At 41.5% G+C, this 26,685-nt stretch overlaps 1 protein-coding gene across 1 annotated transcript in view; it reads right to left on the minus strand.

Moving 5' to 3' along the window:
* The window catches only part of LOC117828334 (serine/arginine repetitive matrix protein 2-like), a 124,453-nt gene that overhangs the window by 61,302 nt on the left and 36,466 nt on the right, over positions 1 to 26,685 (minus strand). Inside the window, exons 5-6 of the mRNA XM_034705377.1 lie at positions 7,172 to 7,297; positions 4,486 to 4,598 (exon numbers count right to left, since the gene is read on the minus strand). Of these exons, the coding sequence (XP_034561268.1) occupies positions 4,486 to 4,598; positions 7,172 to 7,297 (239 nt within the window). The remainder of the gene's footprint in view (positions 1 to 4,485; positions 4,599 to 7,171; positions 7,298 to 26,685) is intronic.

Genomic DNA, 26,685 nt, shown 5'->3' on the forward strand with positions numbered 1-26,685 from the left:
GTCTCAGCAGATGTGGGTCTAACATGAGTCTGGTCCTGCTGGAGGTTTCTGCCTGTTAAAGGAAGTTTGTCCTTGCCACTGTAACTTGCTTAATGCTGCAAAGTGCTCTGCTCATGGTGGATTAAGATGAGGTCAGACTGAGTCCTGTCTGTAAGATGGGACTGGATCTGATCCTGTCTTGATGTTGGGTCTTTGTTAATAATAGAACATAGAGTACGGTCTAGACCTGCTCTGTTTGGAAAGAGTCTGAGGAGAACGTTTGCTGTGATTTGGTGCTATATAGATAAAGATTGATTTATTGATTTGTTGATGTGTTGAAGTAAGCAGAATCCACAATGCAGTCTGCATTCTTTAAAAACGTCTCACGCTTCCTCCCTCTCAAGCATTCATCTCAGAGCTCTCTCTCTTTCTCTCTGACTTTGTTTTAAAGTTATTAACTAACCTACAATCAACCAAAAACCCAAATTCAGTGACTAAATAGACAATAAATACCATTTAAATATAATTTAGAGCTACCACAACATCACATATTGTCATACATAGTGTCTCTTTACGGCCTCAGTTCTAAGTTTACCCGCAAAACACATCTTTCATGAATTAAATAATGATGACAACCCCTCAAAAATACCTTTGCAGGCCCCGTTGGCCTTGCGGTCTAAACGTGCACCCCATACACAGAGGCTAAAGACCTTGCTGCAGCGGTTGTGCAGCGATTGTGCAGCGGTTGTGCAGCGGTTGTGCAGCGGTTGTGCAGCGGTTATGCCGCGGTTGTGCAGCGGTTGCAGCGGTTGAATCCCAGCCTTGATCATTTGCTGCATGTCTTCCCCCTCTCTCTGCTCCCCACATTTCCCGTCTCTCTTCAGCTGTCTTATCCATTAAAGGCAAAAATGCCAGAAATTATAACTTAAAAAATAAATATATACCTTTGCAACAACAGAGAAAAGCCCATTCTATCACATGTATCTACATGTATCTATATGTTTGATCTATTTATGCCATAAAAAAGGGAAACCAGCTACATCTTTTCATTACTTCAGGGTTGTAATGAGGCCTGATTCCAGGAGCACCCGTTCTTCTGGTGCCTGTGCTGATATGAAAGAGTTAAATCTTCCCGAGTTGACAGAGAAGAGCTTTAATAGAATAAAGACCCATTAATCCTGCTTCACCTGCGCGCTGATGTAAAAAGCTTAATTCTAAAAACTATGAATGCAGAGAGAATGAAGAACAAATCTGCTCGACCTCCTCGGTTCGACACGTTGAGCGCTTAATGAGCTCTTGAGGTGATTGGGGTTGTTGTGAAAAAGCGCTCATTTCACATTCAGGAGAAGAAAAAAAAGACATTAGAATGTTTTAACCTCCCGTGGATCTTTACTCCGCTCAGGTGGGGGCGAGTCTACACCTGATTGTTCTCTCTGTCATGGGGTGAGAGAGTAACAGCAGGTAGTAAAAGACCGCCCAGGTGAAAGCAGTGAGGAAAAACACTTCAGCTGATTGCAGCGGCTCATGAAGCTCACATGTTTTTATTAAAATGCAAAGTAGGGACGTGTGCATGTGAGGGGGGTTTGGGGGGACCCACCAGGAGCCAAAGGTATAATAAAGAAGGGTTTGCATTAAGAAGGTGCTTAATGGGAGAATTTGAATGGGCTTGTTCACACCAGGGTTTGATCAAAGCAGGTGTGCACGCGGTGAAGAGAGCGCTGCAGAGAGGCGGACGTGAAATACAAGGTGACACTTTGCAGGTTGCTTCTGCACGGACGCAAAGACGCACAAACACACACAGTATCTCACAAAAGTGAGTACACCCCTCACATTTCTTCTAAAGATGATGCACAAGAAAGTCTGCATACAGTTTGCTAAAGACAAGCAGACTAAGGACATGGATTACTGGAACCATGTCTTGTGGTCTGAGGAGAGCAAGATGAATTTATTTGGTTCAGATGGTGTCAAGCTTGTGTGGCGGCAACCATATGAGGAGTGCAAAGACAAGTGTGTGTTGCCTACAGTCAAGCATGGTGGTGGGAGTGTCATGGTCTGGGGCTGCATGAGAGCTGCTGTCGTGGCAAATTCACTAGTCTAAAGTCCCAGAAATGTGCATGAGAAGGTGATTTCCCCAAAAACCAGATGTTCCCTCTATTTGTCCTTAAAGGGGTTCAATGGTTCACATTCTCACAAACAAGTACTCAGGTCAAAGTGACCTGAGAGGAAAAGTTGGCACTACACGGGGTGTTACGTGGTTTCCCAAAAACCACAGATACGCAGGTCAACATGATCTGACACTTCGTATGTGTCCCAGTTGCACAATATGTTGATGGGATGCGAGAAGGGAGCCAAGTATTAAGCAAAACCTCCATGTAGGAGGTGGTTGCCACAGTAACTGTCAGTATAAACGTAGAACAGTGACGTCGCTGGGAGGACATAAAAGCAGAGGATAGGATTTGTTAAACTTGCAAAGGCTGCAAGTTGATCCTGTCTTTGTGTTATTTAAGTAATAAGTTGATTAACCATCAGGAAAATCGACTGCTGGCACTGGGGAGCTACAGTTCATTGAGGGAACCATGAATGCCAACATGTGCTGTGACATACTGAAGCAGAGCATGATCCCCTCCCTTCAGAAACTGGGCCGCAGGGCAGTACTCCAACATGATAATGACCCCAAACACACCTCCAAGACGGCCACTGCTTTGCTAAAGAAGCTGAGGGTGAAGGTGATGGAGTGGCTGAGCATGTCTCCAGACCTAAACCCTATTGAGCATCTGTGGGGCGTCCTCAAACGGAAGGTGGAGGAGTGCAAGGTCTCTAACATCCACCAGCTCTGTGATGATGTCATGGAGGAGTGGAAGAGGATTGCAGTGGGAACATGTGAAGCTCTGGTGAACTCCATGCACAAGAGGGTTAAGGCAGTGCTGGGAAATACTGACACTTTGGGCCCAATTTGGACTTTTTCCCTTTGGGGTGTACTCACTTTTGTTGCCGGTGGGTTAGACATTAATGGCTGTGTGTTGAGTTATTTTGAGGGGACAGTTAATGTACACTGTTAAACAAGCTGTACACTGACTACTTTACATTGTATCAAAGTGTCATCTCTTCAGTGTTGTCCCATGAAAAGATATAATTAAATATGTGCAGAAATGTGAGGGGTGTACTCACTTTTGTGAGATACTGTAGATGTAAAATTATTGAGGAGGGAGGATTGTATTATTTTGTAACTTTCAGCCATTATGAGCCTTTTAATCTGACTCTAACTTTGATTTGGAAGAGTACACCTCTCAGTGTAACTTCCTATTAAAGCCCAGAATAAAATAAAACAGTGCAAGATTTAAAAGTCTGTTTATGTTCAGTTATGAGACTGTGGTCACAGAGTGTTCTCTGAAGGCTCCAAACAGCCTTGTTTTTACTGCACACAACATCCTCTCTGGAAACATGTTCACTTTTTATTTTCTGTGTTTTCGTTGTTCAAATTTAACTTTAAGCTGTGGTTTAATTCAAGCCAAAAACTTCCAGGTGTAGTCTCCGGGAGGCAGCTGGCAAAAAAATAATTTCATGCTGAAATAAAGACTTTGTACTTCTGTGTGTTCCAAATGCTTTTACTCGAGGCCTGTAGCAATGAGAGGGAATCCAAAGACAAGGAAAAACTCAATATTTCACTTTTCAAAACAACATTTCTGACATTAAAAACGTCCACTTGCTGCTTTCAGCTTACTTTAGCACACCTGTTTCGCTGATTTAGTCCTCACATGGAGGTAAATTAACCTTTAATATCATCCTAAATAATAAGATGTAAAGTCACCTTCTATTAACAATTAAATATGAATCATATCGATCAATCCCAAGTCAAAAATGATGATTCTGACATCAGCACTAAGGCTTTTTATGTGCATGCAAGTCTGTGAATATCCTCAGTGCTGCTCATTGATCTCAGGTAATAACAGCTGCTAGGGAAACACACTAATGCAAGGTGACCGGTGACATCACCCTACCTGTAATTCTTCTTCTAATTGACACGTGTAACGAGCGAGTGAGCGTGCACCAGAGTGGATCTGTTAATGGATGTTGAAGGGTGTTTCACTTCCACTCATGACGGGCTCTGAGTGTGTAAATGAAGCTGGTGCACGAGGGCTGTGTCCTATGATGAGTGAGGATCATTGAGGCGAAGAGGGCGGGCATGGGGGTCGTAGATGTGATGGAAAACACTGACGGTCTGTGGTGGACGGTAAAGTAAATGTACTTTTGAGTATCTGTACTTTACTTGAGTATTATCCCCAGTGTGGGGAACTTATTACTTTTACTCCATTTGAAAGACAAATAACTGAATCTCTGATTCAACACCTTAATACTCCTGTTATATGTGAGGCTCAGACATCCTGTAATAGACATGTTAGTCAGTGTTTCACCTGAGAGTCATCTAATTACTGCTTCCAGCTGAGAAACAATCAAGCGATCGATCGACTCGTCGCTCAGTCAGTGAATTAGTCCAGCAGTTATTACCATGATCTTGCTGGTTGTCCCTCTGGGATTCTCCACAGGCACAGAGTTGTTGAAGACCAGCGCCCACAACAGCCACACGGACTTCCCTATGGTGAACTTGGATCCACCTGACTCTGAGAGGAAGGAGACGGAGAGATTGAAGAAGAAGAAGTTATTGGAAGGTGCAAAGCATGTGAAACAGTGTCATGCATGCTTGTCTTCTTCTTGTTAGAACATACAATTCCTAATTATCGGTTAATATGACTGTGAGGATCTCCAACTTTCTACATTTTCTTTAAGCCCCTCCCCCTCTATCTTTCTGTGTTACACCCAAATCTGTCATATTCTTGAAGAGTTCCCCAACACAACCTCTTAATATATTGATTTTAGTAAAGAGTGAATCACCAGTCTGACTGTTCTGCAAAGGGAAGGGTTTGTAATTGCTTAGCATCCATTTTTAAAGTGCTTAAATGATGTATTATGTAAAAGCTGGTGCATAATAAGTCCCTCTCTGTGTCTTCAGCCTTCACCTTTACAAACAGACACCTTTAGTCTGAGTGAGTTCGATGTTACTGAAAGGAAGTCATATCTAGAACCGCCAACAATCATGGCAGCAGTGAAAGCAGGAGACAACAAATAAAAAGAGATATATAAAGACACATAAAGAGAATTTATCACCATGTTCCTGCCTGCCTCGTTCCTGGCACTAAGCCAGTATCTTTTACTTGAATGGGGATATCGGATGGCACAGATAGTGGTTGTGGTTGCAGCGTAGGAATGTTTGGGGGGTTCAGAGGGTTCACTGAAGGCCCGTGGGCATGCTGGTCTTAAAAGGATGGTGGGGCGAACAGGTGGTGCATTGCTATCTTGAGGACCCTGAGGGCAACTGTGCTGCACACCAAGTAAAACCTGGTCTAAAGTCAACCGTGCAGTTTGTCTCCTGACAGGGCACATTAATGTTTAAAATCTTACTTTATGCTATTTTATTTTTATTTTAACTTATATTTCTGATATTTATCTGATTGGATTTTATTGCAATGATTTTTTTTTCTTTCTAATATTTATCTGATTACATTTTATTGAGCTTATTTTAATTATATTCTTCTATTTTTTGATAATAATCAGATTTTTATTTTACTGATTTTATTGTAATGGTTAAATTTTTTTCTGATATATATCTTATTTTATTTTATTGATTTAATTTCATTTTCTGATGTAAATCTGATTTTATTTTATTGATTTTATTGCAATAATTGTATTTTCTTTCTGACATTTAACTGATTTTAGTTTATTGATTTTAATTATTTAGTTCTGTATTAATCTGATTTTACTTTCTTGAATTTATTATAATTATTTTATTTATATGTCCGATATTTGTCAGATTTTTTTTTTTATGGATTTTAATGTTAGGATTTTATTTTGATATTTATTTGATTTATTTAATTAATTTTATTGTAATGATTTCATTTTATTTTTCTGATTTTTATCTGATTTTACTTTATTGATTTTGTTGTAATTAATTTATTTTTTCCTGTTATTTATTGATTTATTTAATTAATTTTATTGTAATGATTTCATTTTATTTTTCTGATTTTTATCTGATTTTACTTTATTGATTTTGTTGTAATTAATTTATTTTTTCCTGTTATTTATTTCATTTTAATTTAATGATTTTATTTTATTTTTCTGGAATTTATCAGATTTTATTTTATCTGTTATATTGTAGCTGTTGTTATTGTTCACCTCAGCTCTGCACAGGCCAGAAGCTCCAGCCTTGTTAACATCCTGATTGTTTCTGTCGTGCAGAGGAAGTGTTCCAGTGGATAAAACAACAATCCATGCATCAACAGAACTCACACACCGAGTGATTCGTGTACAGGGACACGATCGCACGACCTCTGTGCTTCGACTCTGCTCCCTACATCATTCAGCGAGAGTCTGTTGTGTTTTAAAATATATATGCTGAGGTGTAAAGATGCCTGGGGTTGGTCTTAAAACAAGTCTGCTCTGCTCCTCTCTGGAGAAACGTTAACAGCTGAAGATCTGTATCTGCTTTATCACTGGATTTTATTTGTGCAGGTTTGGTTTCTGTGCTCACAAAACTTGCATCACTCCGGCTCTGTTAAATGAGTCACACTTCCTCTAGAACTTTGAGAACTCCAAAGAAGTCCAAACTACGCCTGTGCAAGTTCATCTCAGCGAGTGTGAAAGTGAAGGGGGGGGACAGAGGCCGAGGTTTTCGGCTGAGAAGAAGTCAAGACTGACAACGAGAGATGAACAAACACCTACCTGTCACTCCAATCCTGCATTAGTCTGCTGTTGTAAGTTTATTAGAAAGTAATGAATCACATTTCCAAACAATTATGTGAAATGAGCACAGAAGAGCAGCCAGTAAACAGCTGGGATAAATGATGAACTGACAAGTGCTGTTCAAATGTCAAAATCAACCACCAGCGCACAGTGGGCTTTATTATAAATAAATGGGCTGGTTGGTGGGTGTGAAGTGATTGTTTTGACTCGTGTGCAGACAAAAAAAAAAAGAAGCCAGACGCTTCGCATAATTTGAGCAAACGCCCTCCTCAAATCAGCCCCCTCTCGCTTATATAAGTGACAAAGTGACAGCTGGGTAATAATGTTGTGAAATGAGCAGTGGCGGAGGGGTTGATTGGCGTGCCGGTGCCGGAGCGACTTCTCCTCCGTCTCTTACTTTTGGCGCTCTGCAGGCTGCGGTTGTATCCGACGGGGCTGAAGAACTCAAAGATGAAGACGGTGACAGCCACCACCGACAGGCACATCACAAACATCATCACCCACACGGCCGGGCTGTAGGGCTCTGCAACAAACACACAAAAACACACGTACCGGCAACATGTCAGAGGAAGTTTGTGAAGTCTCCGTGTCGCTGTGAAGTAACACTTCAAGATGCATCACATGTGAAAAGTGTCATTACTGGACTTTGGATAAAGAGAGCGAGTCCTTAGACTTAGATAATCTTTATTTATGGATGCATGAGCTCAAACAAGACCCAAGTTCACAACCTGTGTGAGATCTAAAGTCACTGAGGAGAGATTTACTGTCTGCCATAGGCTCAACCTAAATCTTCTTGTGTCATGTAAGTATGTAAGTCATCCACATGTGTTATTCTGGCAGAAATCAGGATCCTACTTTGAAGCTAAACAAGAAGTTTTGGTATAAAATACTAAATACTAAAATTAAACTTTAGACTCTAGTTAAAAAATACCTGTAAGCTATGTAAACAAAGCTATAAAAGAATATATTAAAACTTCTGTTTTTTATTATTATTATTATACAATAATAGTAATGATAATAATACAAACAATAATAAAAAATAATCATAATAAGCATCATAAAAGTAGGTATAATAACAAAAATAATAATTGTTATTATTATAATGACAATAATAATAAAACTAATAATAAGAATTATTCTTATAAATAGAATATAACAATAATAATACAGATATTAATAATACTACAATAATTAATTTATAATTGGTATAAAATACAACAATACAAAAATAAAACTTTAGACTCTATAGATAAAAAACTGTAAGCTATTTAAACAAAGCAATTAAAAAAATATATAATGATAATTATGAAATAATAGTAATAATAATAATAACACCAACAATAATAATAATTATCATTATAATAATAATAATAATAATAATACAAATAATAATAATACAAATAATAATAATAATAATAATAATAATAATAATAATAATAAGAATAATAATAATAATAATAATAATAATAATAATAATAAAAATAAAACTAATAATACAATATCTATCAACACATTAGTTTAATAGGCATCTTTCAAAGCGCTCAAGGTCACCTAACAAAGCAGAGTTTAAAAAGAACCTTGATCAATACAATCAACAAGACATGATATAGTGCAAATAACAAATACAAACGTTGTTAATATAACCAGTTTGTACAATTCTTACCACATTTTATTATTTCTATATCTATAAAACACATGTGCCTAAATATGTTGTAAGAATTGTACAAAACTCTCTCGCCTGCTGCAGACTGCCATGACAGTCATAGGAAAGACTGGCAACCCTTCCCTACAGGCCATTTATGAGCAGTGTGTTCTTTGGCAGGCTCAGAGAATACTTGTAGACCTGTTGTACATCCTTTACTCTGAGTATGGACTTTTACCGTCTGGAGGAAGGTACAGAGTCCCCAAGTGTCAACTGAATCGTTTTAAAAAAAACCTCTGTGCCGAATTTTAAATATTAAATAACCTGTTACAGTTGGGACAGTGTTGTGGTGCTCTCTCTTTAAGAGTATGCTGTGTGATGTATGACTCTATTATTTATTGTATTTTTTCTGTATTATTTATGTATTCTTGTTTCATTGTGGTGAAGTTTTGAAAGAGCAGGTAACATGTGCAGCACTGATGTCAATGACAGATTCCCCTACAGGGACAATAAAGGACATTGTGGTATCGCAGTGTACAATATGGTTCCATATCAGCAGCAGTGTAGACGTCTGCTCACTAAAAAAAGCAGTAAATCATGTGAAACAGGCAGCAGCTCAGCTCATCCCTCTAACAGAAAGGACCTGGTGAAGAAACAAGCTGAAACTTCTGAGATTTGCCAAATTAGTGGGGGTTTCTGTCGACTCTGACACCAGCAGCAGCGGGAGCAGCTGTAACACTAATCAAACAGCACCGCAGAGACGAGCTGAGCTGCTGGCTCGACTCATCAACACCTTTGTCTCTCTGTGTTACATCCAGGAAGAGACGCTAAATCCAAGCCGTCTGTGTGCCGAGGTATCAGACGGCAACAGGCTCTGTTTGCATGTGTGGCTTTTAAGTGCCCCCCTGACAAACAGTGAGGAGGATGCAGGTGGAGACACTCAGGGGTTCGTCCATTAAACTTACCGCCAGACAGGGTTAATGTGCTTTTAAGGCTCTGCTGCCAAACCGTGCTGCGAGAGGACTGAGAGGTTTTACTTCCATCCACATCTGTTAGAGCCAACTTTGTTACAGAGGCAGAAACACACAGCTCACTTTTTACTCCTCATTTCTGTTTTCACGAGCTGTGTTTATCAGATTTTATTAGATACAAGGCAGTTTCTCCTCATGCAACACTTCACATAACAGTTTACAAGAAAGTTTTACAAATTAAAATCATATTTCAACTCCAGGAGTTCCAAAACAAATGCTGTTTGGTTCCATCTGTTCATCGTCCGTTTCAAGCAAACCCTTTGCATCATTTAAAGGTGACATATTCTGCTCTTTTTCATCAACATATATTGGTCTAAGAGGTCCCCAAAACATGTCTTTAAAGTTTATGCTCTTTGAAATCAGATTCTGGTCTGCCTGTAAACCCCTCTTTTTCAGCCCTGCTCAGTACAGGCTGTTTTCTGTGTCTGTGCCTTTAAATGAGAATGAGCTCTCTGACCACGCCCCCTCAGGAAGTGGGTGTGGCCTCGGCTCTCCAGCACGTTGATCTAATGTTTACATGTTGGCTGAATATACACGGCTGCTCACAGACCCGCGTTACTTCAACCCTCTGAATCTGATCCAGAATCTGATCCTGACGGAGAGGCGCCTGCAGCAGGACCTTTCTGAACCATTGGTCACAGATTTAGTGTTTCTTGTTTTTGACAGAAAGGTGGAGAAATCGGAACAGGGGCAGAATGGATTCTTTTCATTTTCGGGGGGTTAGTAGACAGGGACACATATTTCTGGTAGAGAACCATTAAAAAGTCCATTTTGCATGATATGTCACCTTTAATGTTATTCAGGCATTAAATGGGACACCACAGCTCCCATCATGACACCAGGGCTGTGACTGCAACATTAAACCACTACGTCTGCTCACCTTCTGTAAGCTAACGGTAATAAATAAGAGCTAACACATTCTGCACTGGATCTGTAGTCATTTATTTGAACTCGCTTTGAAGAGCAACGTTATATGACAGCGTGTGACGGTGCTCATGGGAAATGCAGTCCCCAAAAACACACTACAGATTTTGTTAAAAGGGATCTTCAGAGTAAACACAACATGAAAACTCCTCAGAGTAGCTATGTGGCTATGCTAACTAGCGCTAGCACTTATCCATGATAAATAAAACTCATCCACTAGATCTTCAAATCTGCAGACGTGGGGAGTAAAACCGACCTTTGTGTTTATTAAGACAGCCTACAACTAGCATGCCTCCCTCCTAAGCTCCTTGTTAGCACACATGTGTGCAGGGAATGAAAAACGGAGGAGGGGTTGAGTTGTATTTTATACAGTCTATGGGCTGAACAAGCTCCGAGCTCTGACTTCCTGTTACAGACCGGATGGCGTTGTGACGTATGAAAAACACTGAGAACTGAAACGGCTGGTTTCAGCACACATTTACAGAAAGGTGGAGAAATCAGAACAGGGGCAGAATGGATTCTTTTCATTTTCGGGGGGTTTGTAGACAGGGACACATATTTCAGGTAGAGAACCATTAAAAAGTCCATTTTGCATGATATTTCACCTTTAAGGTGTTTTTCGTGATCCTCTCTAACACAGGACTTCCACCAGATCCGTGTCTCCGATCCGCTCCGTGCTCTCTCGTCCGTCAACACCCACCGGTTGCGTTTTCGGAATGGAGCATGGAGCAGGACGGCCTGACAACTGGAGTCATGTGAAGGATGTTTTCCCGAAGTAATTACTGAATCATTTATTCTCCTCCTCCTCCTCCTCCTCTCCTCATCCATGTTGTCTTTCTGGTCCTCTGAAAACCTCTCACCTGTTGACTCCAGGCCTGGCTCCGCTCAAAATGACATTTTGTTGTCATAGTTAAGTTCAAAACGATCTAACGATAACACAGAGTTTTATTAGCCTATCAGATCTTGTGTTGTGATGGATCGGAGATGGGCTGGCACCGGTTCTGATAGGTTTCTATTCTAGTCAATGTGTTAACTTCCACTGGATCCACTCTGTTGTGTTCTGGCTGCGTCTCTGATCCAGCAGGTCGGAGTCCTCCGGTTTAGATACACAAGACTTCCATTCTTGCAGGATGCTGGAGCACGACGCATCAATCTCAACAGAGCAGATGGAGCGGGACAGGAAGTCAGGTTTCACCAAAACAAAATGAAAACATCCGGTTAATTTTCAGAATAAAACACTCTGTGTTATCACCAGATCGTATTTCACTTAACTACAACAACAAACCAAAGTCATGATGAGCGGAGCCAGGCCTGGAGTCAACAGGTCAGAGGTTTTCAGAGGACCAGAAAGACAACATGGATGAGGAGAGGAGGAGGAGGAGAATCCTTGATTCAGTGATTACCGCGGGGAAAACCTCGGTCACATGACTCCAGCTGTCCGGCGGTCCTGCTCCGTGCTGCGTTTGGAAAATGCAACTGGTGGGTGTTGAAGGACTAGAGAACACGGAGCCGGACAGCAGGGGATCAGAGACGGTCAGACACGGATCTTGTGGCAGATCTTAGAGACCACATGAAGCAGCTGATTTTAAATTGTCTCATGTCTTTTATTAGGATTCTCTTATTTTATTTTTTCATTTACATTTTTTCATTCTTGTTATTTTTCTTACAGTGTCTGCATGTGTCTCTGAGAATTTCTAATGTGTTTTATTATGATTATTTTTACTGTATTTTATTGTATTTCTTTACAGTGTTTTATGTTCTGTGTGTTTTAACTTATTCCACCTCACTCTGCTGCACTTTGGTCAACTTTATTTTTATTCTTTTTAAATGTGCTCTATAAATACAGTGTGTTGTATTTGATTGGATAAAGAAAACATACATACATTAAAAGGAATACTTTAGTTTTGAGGTTTCCCCATGAAGCAGAACTCATCATCATCCTGGAGTACATTGTAGTAAATTATATATGCACATGATATTAGCATAATAACCCCCCCTGAGTGTGCACTATAGAAGGATTATGCATGAAGCAGCTTGTCATAAGTTCCATAGGGAAACTGCTTCATTAATGGCATGCGAGCCTCTTAATTTGAAAGGATCTCTGTAATTACAGACCATAATCACATCAGTATGTTCATGTAAATGTATCTCATGACATGTGGGTCTGTCTTTGTCCTTGTCCCGCGCTGCATCGGGTTCCACGACAGAGAACAATGTCATGGTCCTCTTCAAAGAGACGTATGAACACGAGCCCGGCGCTCACAGCACTAAGGTCACCAGCATGAGTCCGCGCTCCTGCTGGGAACATGTTGGCAAGCAAAATGAATAAGTAAAGCTGTCACTTGACTCAGAAAGTGCAGCTGAAATGCCCTTAAGGAAGGGCATATAAAGCTCATTAACCCCAACCTTAACCACCATCTGCCCCAGTGGATCCGCTCACTGACATCAATACCTGATGGAGTGTGTACCCTGATACAAAGACAATACATCTGTGCATGTATGTGACTTCTCAGGTGTAAAAATAGATCTCCTGTCGTCCAGAATGAATATAGAGCTGCTGGAAATCAAACACGCCTGCATAATAAAACAAAGGAGCTCCTCAGATCTCAAATCAAAGCTGAGAGCACTTTGAAAAAAACACACGGCTGATTTACAACCCTCCACATCCAGTGTAAAAAATAATAACAATAAATCAATCCAGCCTTCTGAGTCTGCAGAGCAGCATGTGGTAATTTACACACACACACACCTCCTCTGCCAAAGCAATACGGACTGAAGCACTGAAATCCAGAGCGGGGTCGCTGCATTTTTCAGACGACGCTTCATTCTTTGACAAATTGATGGCTAGACGGTAATAATTTGAATTTAAAATACACGACTAAAACCTGATATTTTCAAGGGTGCAAGGAGGTGCATTATGCTGATAGTTGTGTTTACTTGTTCTCTGTAATCTTAAAATTTGAATGGACACTAGATTTAGACCTGTGTCAGAAATACATGGAGTGACCATGACCTCTTAATATTCAAGTCATAATTGGACGAATGCATGTGGACTAGGGATAAAATTTCAAATATTTTCCATGATCGATCTTTGGAAATGTTAACGATCAATTATCGATGAATCATTAAAGCTAGGGTTGGCAGTCTCGGAAAACCAGCATGAATTTGAATGTAGCTTTTCCTCATGACTCCGTCTAACCCCTCGCCTCCTCCCTCGGAGCTCAAATCCTGTCCTGCTGTTCTGCCCGCCTCCTGCGCGTACATTTCCCCGGCGTGCACTCTGACTCCCCGTCCCCTGCCTCTGCTTTCCCTGACTCTACTGACTGCCCCTCTCATTCGACCTCAGGCCTGTCCCCTCTGACCCGATGAGATGCTTTGCTCAGGACTGTAGTCCGGATCAGAGTCTAAAAAGCTCTCACCACGGGGCTCTGACAAGCAGAAGAATTAATGACATTCAGTAAGTCCTACAGAAAATATATATTTATTGTAGCGTCTGTCTGGACGCTGTAGGGAATGACGAGCCGGTTCGTGAACATGTTGAGTTTTAATAACCAGTCACTGTCGGCCGTTACCACACCAACCAACAAAACAACAATCAATGTTTGAATGAATGAAGAACTTCTCCTCTTGTCTCTCCTCTCTCCCGCTCACACACTCTACACCTCTCCTGATGCCTTCACTGACTGTCAACACTGTAGGAATTAAGAGCATCTACACTGAGCACGTTTAACAAATAGTAGAGCTGTTACAGTATTATAAATGTGTTATAACTTTTCTCCTGATATTGTGTCACCAGTACAACTGGATAATGCTAGCATGACAGTTGTGAGTGCTAACAGCAGCCATGTTTGTTTGTGTTTTTAACTTTCACTAGGATAATGTTTTGGTGAGGACCGGTTTTGAATCAGTCACCATCATATGGTCGCAAGTCAGCGGCGCTCGTTCATGTGAGCGGGGGCGTCGTTTTGAAGGAGGGAGGAGGGGAGGGGTTAGACGGAGTGATGAGGACATGCTACATTCAAATTCATGCTAGTTTTCCGAGACTACCAACCCCAGCTTTAATCTGAACCAGCATGACAATCTAGTGGTGCAGACTTGTTTTATGCATGCAGGAGAGGGGCTCCATGTTACCAACTTAACATAATTAATCTTATATTTTTGAGACATTATGAGCGATCAGAGGTTGCAGTTTCACACGTATTCTTTTTGTGAGATCAGGATGTTAAATCTTTTTACTCTGCTCAAGCCCAAAGTTATGCCGTAAAACATCCAACGAAACATTCCCTCAGGTGTTCTATAAAAGGTAATAGCGATAGAAATAAAAGGCTGCCACACTTGTGCCGCTGCTCTTCTGTACACTGACAGCTAATTAAGGTTTCATGAAGCCAACAATCACAGTCTAATAAAACTCAACGGAGAGCTCTGCGACAGATCCTGAACTTTCAGGAGTCATCTCAGAGCAGACGGCGTTTGTCTTCCTCCATCTTTAGCTCGGCTGTCACTGCTGAGGCTGCTGCTGGAGGCCTCGTCTCTTAAACTGCGCTCTGCTGAGGTGCTAATAAAGTGCTGTTTGAAAACACTTCTCACAAACATGAAGTAATGTCTCTTTGTATAACACAGGTAGAGTGAAAGCTTGACTCAGGGTTGCATTAGATCACACAGTACAATGAAATGATCATTTACACTGCAGTGTTTTCAGGTCTTTGATTTTATTATGAAAGAATCCATCTGACTGCTCGCTGAGGTGGAACTTATAGACGACAGAAGTGTTCTTGCACTGTTTGATAAAGCTGATGCAGGGAAATAAAGAGCCTTTTCAATTTCTCTATTGAATATCTTTATTGTCAGTTCCATTTCCCTGAACCGAGAACTGAGAATGAAACAACGCAATTTCTGTTGCCGGTCAGCTGAAACGGGTCCCAACGAACCAGAAATTAAAAACACTTTATTGTCCATTCAGTCTGTTGAAGTAAGTGTTGAAACATTGATCTGCAGTTTCACAACTTCTCTGCGCCCCAAAAACAAGAAGTACACTTTTTCTTCACTGCAACAAAAAGTCTTTGAATTGTTTCCCATCATAACGCAGGACTGAAAACGCAAATTGTTGGGGTTGATAGACGAGAGAGATGGAGCCAGAGCGCAGTGGACTGGAGACGGACCGTACACAGATCTTGTGGAAATCCGATGTTAGAGACCACTTGAAGCAGCTGATCAGACCTCAAAGACATTGAGGGGGTGTAGCTTTGCAGGAGGTCAGAGACGTATTGTGGTACTACTTTGTTTAAATCTTAAAGCCAGTGGAGGGAGTCGAGGTTGGAGGTAATGTGCTCTCGCTTTCGAGTTACAAATATACCCATTAAAGCTGAAACCAGCATTGAACGGGCCCTCGAAAGTCCTTGCACGTTGGGACATATCACATGTCAGGGTTTGGCAAAATTCGGGGTCCTGAGCAGTCGCAGAGTTTGTTGCTACTGTGGTGTCTTTAAGAGACTGATCAGCTGTTTGTGATGTTTATCTATCACTCTGAGGGACAGCTGTCACTGTGTGCCTCTTCAGCACCACGGACAGCGACACTAACCTGCATCCCAAAGCTCTTAAATGAATGTACCTGATACCTCCATCAAACCACAAGCACTTTTGGGTCATAGAGTATCCCAAACTTCTGCTCTGAGGAAAGAGGATCGCAAACAGAGGAGGAGAATTGGAGGAGCACGGTGCCAGGATACGTGAGAAATAAGTTAAAACTCACCAGAGTTTGATAAAGGAGTATAGATCAGCATTAAAACAGTCACTGAGGTGTGCTACCATAGATCTGGTGTATTCAGAGTAAGCAGCAACCTCTGGTGTTGAATAAAGCCAATGCTCAAGTGCAAAAACAACTGCAGTTCCTAATGAAAAGAAATTAAAAGTACTTTATTATCCATTCAGTCTTTGGAAGTAAGTGTTGAAACATTGATCTGCTGTTTCACAACTTCTCTCTACTCCAGAAACAAGAAGTACACTTTTTCTTCACTGCAACAAAAAGTCTTTGAATTGTTTCCCATCATAACGCAGGACTGAAAACGCAAATTGTTGGTGTTGATAGACGAGAGAGATGGAGCCAGAGCGCAGTGGATTGGAGACGGACCGTACTCAGATCTTGTGGAAATCCGATGTTGGAGACCACTTAAAGCAGCTGATCAGACCTCAAAGACATTGAGGGGGTGTAGCCTTGCAGGAGGTCAGAGATGTTTTGTGGTACTACTTTGTTTAAAGATTTAAAAACAAAGGGTAAAATCTTAAAGCCAGTGGGAGGGAGGCGAGGTTGGAGGTAATGTGCTCTCCCCATTTTCGAGTTACAAATATAACCATTAAAGCTGAAACCAGCATTGAACGGGCCCTCGAAAGTTCTTGCACGTTTGGACATATCGCATGTCAGGGTTTGGTAAAATTCGGGGTCCTGAGCAGTCGCAGAGTTTGTTGCTACTGTGGTGTCTTTAAGAGACTGATCAGCTGTTTGTGATGTTTATCTATCACTCTGAGGGACAGCTGTCGCTGTGCGCCTCTTCAGCACCACGGACAGCGACACTAACCTGCATCCCAAAGCTCTTAAATGAATGTACCTGATACCTCCATCAAACCAGAAGCACTTTTGGGTCATAGAGTATCCCAAACTTCTACTCTGAGGGAAGAGGATCGCAAACAGAGGAGGAGAAATGGAGGAGCACGGTGCCAGGATACGTGAGAAATAACTTAAAACTCACCAGAGTTTGATAAAGGATGTAGATCAGCATTAAAACAGTCACTGAGGTGTGCTACCATAGCTCTGGTGTATTCAGAGTAAGCAGCAACCTCTGGTGTTGAAAAAAGCCAATGCTCAAGTGCAAAAAAAACTGCAGTTCCTAATGCTTCCACCTGAGACTGGCTGCAAAAGCACTGGAAGCTGCATACACACCCATTCTACAAAGGCGCTCTTTACAGCAGAAGTAAGATCTCTATGAGGACACACTGTACCCTGAAAGTTTCAAGACATTTTCAAGAGTGCCTATATGGGGGAAAAAAGCTCTAGTTCCCTTCAGTGCTGCACTTCATGTTTCTTATTCCAGTGAATCCACACTCACTGCTCACATGTAAAGTCTGATTATGTATAAAATGAGCCCCGCTGAGTTCACCGTCCTCACACCGACTCTTCAGACGCTCTTATTCCTGAAGCACGAGTCGGTGATTCAGTGTGAGAGTTTTGCTGCACTCTTGTTTGTAAAAGGCTTTTATCTCTAAATTGCCAATATGAGTGATGGCCAGGCCAATGCAGCTGACCATCCCTCTGAACACACACACCAACACACACTCCGCCTTTACTTCTCTGCTCTTGTTCAATTTTCACGTCCCTCTTTGCTGGGTCCCCTGACAGTTTAAGTGTTTGTTATCATCCAGGCTGAGACGTGATGTCCTGCCTCGCTCTCCGGGCTCCGTGGTCTGTCTGGCTCTCTGGGTCTCGGTTTATTTGTCATTCGCTGAGCGTATCAAGGTGTTAGAGGACTCGCCGAGCCTGAGAAATACGACTGGTTTTAAATATAGAAGCATAATTCATTTAAAGGGATGATTGTTTTACATATTCTGATCACAGAATTAGCACATAGCTGTTTTAATGTTGCAGCAGATGCAGCCTTGAAGAAAGCTCTGCTTGGTTTTTTACACCTGGGCTATAAAAAGCGTTTCAGTAAATCTCCTCTAGTGTGTTTCAGAATAAGAATAATCTTTATACTCAGGGTCTGAAAACTGGAATATGAAATGGTTTTTTTGTCTGCATTCATAATCAGACGTCTGCTCCATGCAGGGGGTGCATTTCAACGTGTTCCTCTCACACTGCCTGTTTCTCTGCAGGCAAACAAAGCTCTTCTAAAAACTGATCCTCGTTCAAGAAACAGACTATAAAGAACAAGCAAGGACAATTCTGAATACTGTGTCCCTCACCTGCTGATTCTTCCGATGTCTCATGGAACAGACGGCTCATTTTGACAATGGTTATTAACTTTCACTAACATGAGAAACACCAGAGGGAAACTGATTCATCCGTGGGAAAGGGTTTCGGCACATTTTGCTTCTGCTTGTTGTCACCATAGAAAAAAAAAAACAGAAAAACTAGTCCATGCATTTGTTACCTCCAGGTTAGATTACTGTAACTCCCTCTTATCAGGCTCAAAACGCCACAGCTCAAGTCCTGACTAGCACTAGGGAGAGAGAGCACATCTCTGCAGTGTTAGCTTCTCTTCACTGGCTCCCAATAAAATGTAGAATAGAATTTAAAATCCTTCTTTTAACCTACAAAGCCCTTAAAAATCAGACACCCTTGTATCTCAAAGAGCTCATAGTGCCCTATTACCCCTCTAGAACTCTACGCTCCCAACATGCAGGCTTGCTAGTTGTACCTAAAATCTCTAAAAGTAGTATGGGAGGTAGAGCCTTCAGTTATCAGGGCCCTCTCCTTTGGAATCATCTACCAGTCAGGGTCCGGGAGGCAGACACCCTCTCTACTTTTAAGAGTAGGCTTAAAACTTTCCTTTTTGATAAAGCTTATAGTTAGAGCTGGATCAGGCTTGGACCAGCTTTTGTTGTGCTGCTATAGGCCTAGACTACCGGGGGAACTGGCGCACTGGCACACTGGGATCCTAGCTCACCCCCTTCCCCCCATCACTTACTTTAACTCTGCCTGTCCCATTAAAGTTACTAACCATAGACCTTTCTGTAGTCTCTGAGCTCCCTTGTCTCGTAGGTTCCTCTGAGCTGCCGTAGACGTCCTCCTGCTGCGGACGATCTGGACTCCAGCTGATCCGGACATGCTGGACTCCAGCAGCAACAGCTTCTACGACTCGTCTCATCACTATCATCTCTCTCTCTTACTCCCCTCTATCCCTCTTTCCAGACCCAACTCAGTCGAGGCATGATGGCTGTCTAACATGAGTCTGGTCCTGCTGGAGGTTTCTGCCTGTTAAAAGGAAGTTTTTCCTCACCACTGTAACTTGCTAAATACTGCGATGTGCAATGCTCATGATGGATTAAGGTGGGGTCAGACTGAGTCTTACCCTGTCTTGAAGTTGGGTCTCTGTTCATAATTTGACATAGAGTGGTCTAGACCTCCTATGTTTGTAAAAGCGTCCTGAGATAACGTTTGTTGTGATTTGGTGCGATACAAATAAAGATTGATTGATTGATTGATTGACCATAGACCGTAAATTGAGGTAAAATCCAAGCGGCAACCTCCGGTCTCAAAATATGAAGCCCATGCGGAAATATTATAAACTGCAGTTCCTTGAGCGTCCACTTGAGGCTGGCTGCAGAAACACCAGAAACCACATACACACCCATTCAAAAAAAGACGATCTTTGCAGCAGAAATAAACATGTTTACAGCCTGGTTCAAAAAACAGCTTGGTTCTACGTAGCTAATTTCTTGATCGTTATACTTTTGGGCTTTTTTGCCTCTATGTTAGGACAGCTGAAGAGAGTAGAGAGAGGGGGAAGACATGCAGCAAATGGTCGCGGCCATTAGTCCAACTGGCGGGGTCATCCCTATGTTCCCACATTTCTAGGACATTTTCAAAATTAGGTCTTGTGTTCCTACATTTCCCTTCAGTTTAAGCCCTATCCTCCCACCAGACCTTTTGGAAGCACTTTATAGTAAATGAATGAATGAATGAGTCATTTCATTTCGATCAGCAGCAGAATGTGGGAACATAGGCACCTCTGTGACAAGGACTAAAGCCCCTATGTGGGGCGCTTAGACCACAAGGCAACAGCAGCGCTCCAGGGTGAATTATTTTCTAACAGGACAGTGTTAGAAGATATTAAGATTTTGAGTTTTTGCCCAAATAAGGACATGACTGACTTGATTGACAGCTGTTGGCTGTTGGCTAGGAGGCTCAAACCCCGCCTCTTTACCTCACACTAAGTTTGGTTGAGTTCAGCTGTCCCAATATGGCACCCACCGATGATTTGCTTCAAAACAGCGCTTCAGAAACAGATGGGTGACGTCACGGATACTACGTCCATTATGTATACAGTCTATGGTAAAACCGTTAGCTTCCATTATTAGATTCTATTTCCCATAACTACCTGATCACCATACATTATACACCTTACTTCACAAGGTGTGCTGAAGAATGCAGAAGAGGACCAAACCGAGAGATCATACAAGTCTCCAGTGGCAAAAAAACAATGTCATGGTGTGTCAACTTAGAAGACAGGGAGTCCCCAAAAGGACAAGTCTTAAATATTTAAACGGTCTGAGAAAAAAGAACCCATGGTCCCCGAAAAATGAGCGCTTGAATAGTTTGACTGCAGAGCGTGTGACTGAAGCGTATGTGACTGAAAACCTGAATGGATCTGAAGAGGAAAGTTTGATACCTGAGCAGACACTCGGCTCAGTCTGAGGAGTTTCAGCACAACAGGGATTCTAAACTGATCTGTAATTAACAATAGAGACAGAGAGCGATTACACCGAGTCCAAGACGAAGGAGGAACGTCTCCTTATTAACTTTGTGGTGCTCAAAGTGCTTTAGTGCCTCCTCATCGTTTCTAAACGCTCCAAACAAGATGAAGATAAATATGTCCGGTAAACAGGCAAGAACCAAGCATCATACAAACTTCACAATGAGTCTACAAGATGAGAAAAGGGAACACAGGACATACAAGTTTAGGCGTGATGATCTTACCAAGTTATTCCATCAAATGAGGAAATATGGAAGTGTTTAATCTCCAGCTGAAGATCACTTTGCACCCAACAAAGAGCTACAAGGTTAGGATGAATGAATGTGAAGGAGAGATACAACATACAGTTCTTTGGTTTACATTTGTCCTCTCTGAAATGATTCTCTGACGTGTTGAAATCTTGTGTTTCTAACTGTTTCATCAAACTTTCAGCCCTTTAGTTTGGTGTGCTTTGCAGGCGATGAAAACAGTGGCTGCGTACTACCTAGGAATGTAGTCTGCAGTACGTACTGCATGCTACATTTGAAGGTAGTCTGTAGTCTGACTGTTCTGTTGGATCTGGTCTGCAGGATGCCGGGTCAGGCGTTGCTTGATTTCCAGTTTTGGAAAGCAGAAGTATACAACGGCCAAGCTGATAGATAAACTGCTTCTTTAGCATCACTTAGGATTTAAAAAGTTAAGAATGAATTATTACATTTCACAGACATGAACAGTTACCTGTGGAATGGGTAACTTTAACTCTCCCTGTCCAATTAAAGTGACTAACCATAGACCTTTCTGGAGTCCCTGAGTTCCCTTGTCTTGTAGGTTCCTCTGGATCTCCAGCTGCTGCAACTACTACTATCCATCTCACCACTATCATCTCTCTCTCTCTCTCTTCATCTCCCTCTATCCCTCTCTCCAACACGGTAGGTCTCAGCAGATGTGTGTCTAACATGAGTCTGGTCCTGCTGGAGGTTTCTGCCTGTTAAAGGAAGTTTGTCCTTGCCACTGTAACTTGCTAAATGCTGCAAAGGGGCTCAGGCTTGGACCAGTTTTTAGTTATGCTGCTATAAGCTTAGACTGCCGGGGAACTGACACTCATGGATCCCGTCTTTCCCTCTCTTTCCTCTGTCTGCCTGTCTCTTACTTTAAAGTTTCCATTAAAGTTACTAACCATAGACCTTTCTGGAGTCCCAGAGCTCCCTTGTCTCGTAGGTTCCTCTGAATCATTGCAACAGAATCCAGCTGCTACAACTACTACTATCCGTCTCTCCACTATCATCTCTCTCTCTCTTCATCTCCCTCTATCCCTCTCTCCAACACGGTAGGTCTCAGCAGATGTGTGTCTAACATGAGTCTGGTCCTGCTGGAGGTTTCTGCCTGTTAAAGGAAGTTTGTCCTTGCCACTGTAACTTGCTAAATTCTGCAAAGTGCTCTGCTCATGGTGGATTAAGATGAGATCAGACTGAGTCCTGCCTGTAAGATGGGACTGGATCTTATCCTGTCTTGATGTTGGGTCTTTGTGAATGATAGAACATAGAGTCCAGTCTAGACCTGCTCTGTTTGGAAAGAGTCTTCAGATAATACTTGTTGGGATTTGGAGCTATATAAATAAAGAATGATTGATTGATTGATAATGTATGTAATGACTTTAGTTTCAATTTGATGCTTTGAATAGAGGAATAATGCCATGATTGACAGTTCTGTTGAGAAATGCGACACCAGGGTTAGATATGAGCGCAGTCAGGTATTTAGGCTTTACTTTTATACAATAGGAGAAGATAGAGATGCTTCATCCATCTCTTCATAAAGTCAATGGTTTTCACTCACTCCTTCTCGTAACACCCACTTGTTTTTCTGCCTCCACTTCCTCCCTCTTGCCCTCCTCCTCTTCCTCCCCCACGATAACCAGCTCTGGTTAAACTGCTGCGAGTTTCTTCAGAGGCACCTTGATCAGAAACGATTGTCCTGCCTCCTCGCGAGCTCCACTTCTTCTACTTTCTCACTTGATTGTTTTCTTCACCTTTGACCTTACCTTGCATGTTTCTGTCTCTCTTACCACTCTAGCCTTGCTTACCCTATCTTTTCTTTTTTTTTTTTTCTACTCCTCCAAACTACCCATTCACTCACTGGCCCACTTCCACACACACACACACAACCATGCAGAGCTGCAGTGCCGGGTCGCTCTGGCCCAGCAGTCTTAAGATAAAACGGCCTTGGGAGCTCTGCACCTCCTTCCAAGCATGACGTGTTTGAGTTTGTCTCCTAAATCTCCTCTGACAGATGGATGGATGTACTACTGCAGCTGTGTAAGTATGAAATGGATCCCTTAAGGAGTATGAAGAAAGGATCAGGTCTACGGGGGGGGGGGGGGGGGGGGGAAACAAGTCTGCTTTTGGAGGCGGGTTGTTTCAGATAAAAGAACTCTCTATAAAAGATTACAGAGCACTTTAATCAGCTCGCTCTGCAGGAGGAGCTTTCAGGTTTGAAGAGGGTGTTGTAGCAAGAACAGAGTCCTGAATGTGAAGCTGTATAGATTCAAAATTAAAGGTGTTGCTATGAGACCAGGGCCTGTATGCACGTCCAGTCCAGCCATTAGTGATGGAAATTGGTCATTAGTACTAATGGTGAAAAAACAATTGATTAGCAGAATGCATTAGCCAGGTTAACACCCCAACAAAGCATTACATTTAATGGAGGTAGACCCCACCTTCTAACAAGTCCTCATCCTTCAATGGGGGGACAGGTGGTCCTCCACCTGGACCACGTCGGTGGCTTTGCTTGTTGTGCAAAGCCGCTTTCATGTTGCTCATTTTATGTTTTAGGTCCTCTACTGTGCGCTCAGAAACACTGCACACATTTACCCGGTCCAAGATCTGAAGCCAAACTTTCCCTTTCTCCTTGTTTGTTATCTTTGATGATTGACTTGCTGATAACAGCTGTTTGTTCATTCTATAGTCTTGTAATAAAATGTCCATTTCTTCTTGATCTTCTCTCAGTCACACCGGTACCCCTCGCTAAGTTTATTGTTGTTTAAGCGTAGTAGGCATGTGCAATTTGAATTTGTTGGATAGGGGTTTTTGCAGAAAGTTCCCTGGACATATGACGTTTTGCACCAGCCTCCCTTTCATGGCGCAATTAGTTAATTGGCCAATTATTTGCAGTCGTGCATGCGGCTAACGCTACAGCCAAATGGGCTGTTCCATAACGGTACGTTAAGACTAATGGTCCCGTTTGTGTAATAGCTGGACGTGCATACAGGCCCAGTTCGTTGTCTTCTTAAAGTCCTAAAATCTCAAACTCACTCTTGTTTGCATGTATTTGATGAACAAATCCAAACCTCAGAGGTTCACTAAAGGTCAAAGAAGACTTCAGTGAGTACAGTTACAGCAGCAGGTTTACGGCACAGACGGAGGGCTCAAACTGTTGTCCCCTGAGACCTAGCCGAATGCTCGCAAGTCAGTTTGTTGCAGGTTATCGTCTCATTGGTGGTTAAAGAGAGAGAGAAAGAGAGAGAGAGAGAGAGAGAGAGAGAGAGAGAGAGAGAGAGAGAGAGAGAGAGAGAGAGAGAGAGAGAGAGCAGCATGTGAACCCGCTGATGTTCAGATGAAAACATCTGAGATAGTTTGAAAATATCTGAAGCAGCTTCATCGCTCTCTCTATCAAAGCCACTCGACCTCTGCCTCTGTCTTTGTGTTTGGTTTGTATCAGAGCGTGACAACAACCTCTCTCTCTCTCTCTCTCTCTCTCTCTCTCTCTCTCTCTCTCTCTCTCTCTCTCTCTGTGTTTTAATTTCTCTCCACCTCCAGCTGTGTATCTCCTCTCTGCACACTTGGAAATATCAGGAATTAGGCTATGTAATAAAGAAATAATAATAGTAATCATCTTTATTTATAGAACACTTTTCAAAACAGGGTCACAAAGTGCTCTACAAACAAGAAAGAAACTAAAAGACGATAAAAGAGAAACTTGAGGAAGTCAAATAAAAATAAATAAAACAATGTTAGAAGAATAAAAATAACAAAATATATAAGATTAAAATATATATATACAAATAGGAAAAATAAAAAGATAATTACAAAATTGAAAATATAAAATACATACAAAAATACTGTGTATATAAAAATATTAAAATTAAAAAAATACATATTAAAATATAAAAAATAAAAAATATACAAATCTTAATATATATATATAATGAATATAAAAATATAAAAAATATTAAATATATAGTAATAAATACAAACATATATAAATCAATATATATAGAAAATAAAAATATTAAAAACTATTTATATAAAAAATATATTAATAAAACATCAAAATATAAAACACTGATAAAATCCTGCCAGTGATAATTACATTTTTCAATAAAGATGTGTCTAATTTGACTGAAAATAAATACTCTATATGAAATAAAAAGAATCAAATCACTGCTGCAGCTCTGACAATGAGTATTGTATCTACAGCCCGGGGCTTGCAGCTCAGCTTAGAGACTCAAAGCCCCGAGTGTGAACCTTTTCATGTGTGAGACAAAAGGGTGTCACAAACGCAGTCCTCTTACATAATTGAGGATCATTAACATCACATTGTGCAGGATTATGTAATTTATCAGGGCCATTGTTGCACACTCCTCCGCCCCCTCATAGACCTTCATCTTTAGATTAAACTGTTACGCTGATGATTAACCGCTATTGATGAGCGTCTGCTGATAAGTGCTGACGACTGCAGCATATCTGTCCTTCTGTAACAGCATGTCATGGACATTTTGCATGACGATCTTCATGTGCAATGTCTTTTAATAGTAAGAATATTCAACATGAAGTCACACAGACATGGATCTTGCATACTGTGTGCCTCATTTCATCATTTTATCTCTTTTTAGACTTGCAGAGAAGTTTTTAAACGCCCTGTATCAAACAGCAGACGTGATGTAGAGGAGAGAAAAGTCCATCACTTTCTTCCTACCAGATTTATTCTCCGTGTCCGGGGATTGAGCACGCTTGTCAGAGAGAAAAGCAGCGCCTGTGTGCAATCGTTCGATGAGCACAAAGTAAGATGACAGCTTTTGTTTTTTGTTTGTTTTCTCCCGAGCTCCAACCTCTCGTTTTATGTGGATTCAAAGTGGATTTACAAAGATTTTCCACCTCAGCAGTAAAATAACATCAGATCAATACCGTGGAAGATCTGTATTCTCCAACATTATCCCTGAGCAGCAGAGAGCCACCGCAGTGCTTTAGGTTCAAGGTGAATCAACAATCACTCCTGTTCTGCTCGTGCTGCTCACAAATAGGTTCTTTTCCCAGTAAATCTGTCTTCAGGTGGTGGTAGGTGTGAGGCTTTACATACATCACTGCAGGTTAAATGAGTTTAAAACAAACCCTGGGAGAGAGAATGAGAATAAATGAAGATAAAAGAGTGAAATCTACATTAGGCTTGAGTTTAAAACACAAACACAGTAAGTAGGACAGAGAGAGTAAAGCATGTGGGATAGCCCAGGAGCTCTAACATCTCAAACAGACACACCTTTGAGATCATCCACTGAGTACACAGGTGCATCTCAGCAAGTTCAAGTTTTTGAGGTGAAAATTTGATGTATTCAGGGTTAGGGGTTCCCAAACTTTTCATACCGCAACCCACGAAACACGGGCGCCAAAGACTCACGACTTCCACTGTCCCTCAAGGTGATTAAATGGTGCTTTCATTTAGCTGGTCTGCAGAAAAATTAGCCTTCTTACATGCACATGTGGCTGTGTTTCCTGTGCTGTTATGAATTAACCTGCTGCTTCTGTTGCTTTTGTTATAAGTAACTAACCCCAACTCTCACCCTAACCTTAGGGGTCATCTAGCAACAAAGAGAGAAGAA

Source organism: Notolabrus celidotus, chromosome 16 (assembly GCF_009762535.1).
Source record: "Notolabrus celidotus isolate fNotCel1 chromosome 16, fNotCel1.pri, whole genome shotgun sequence".
NCBI classification, from domain to species: Eukaryota; Metazoa; Chordata; class Actinopteri; order Labriformes; family Labridae; genus Notolabrus; species Notolabrus celidotus.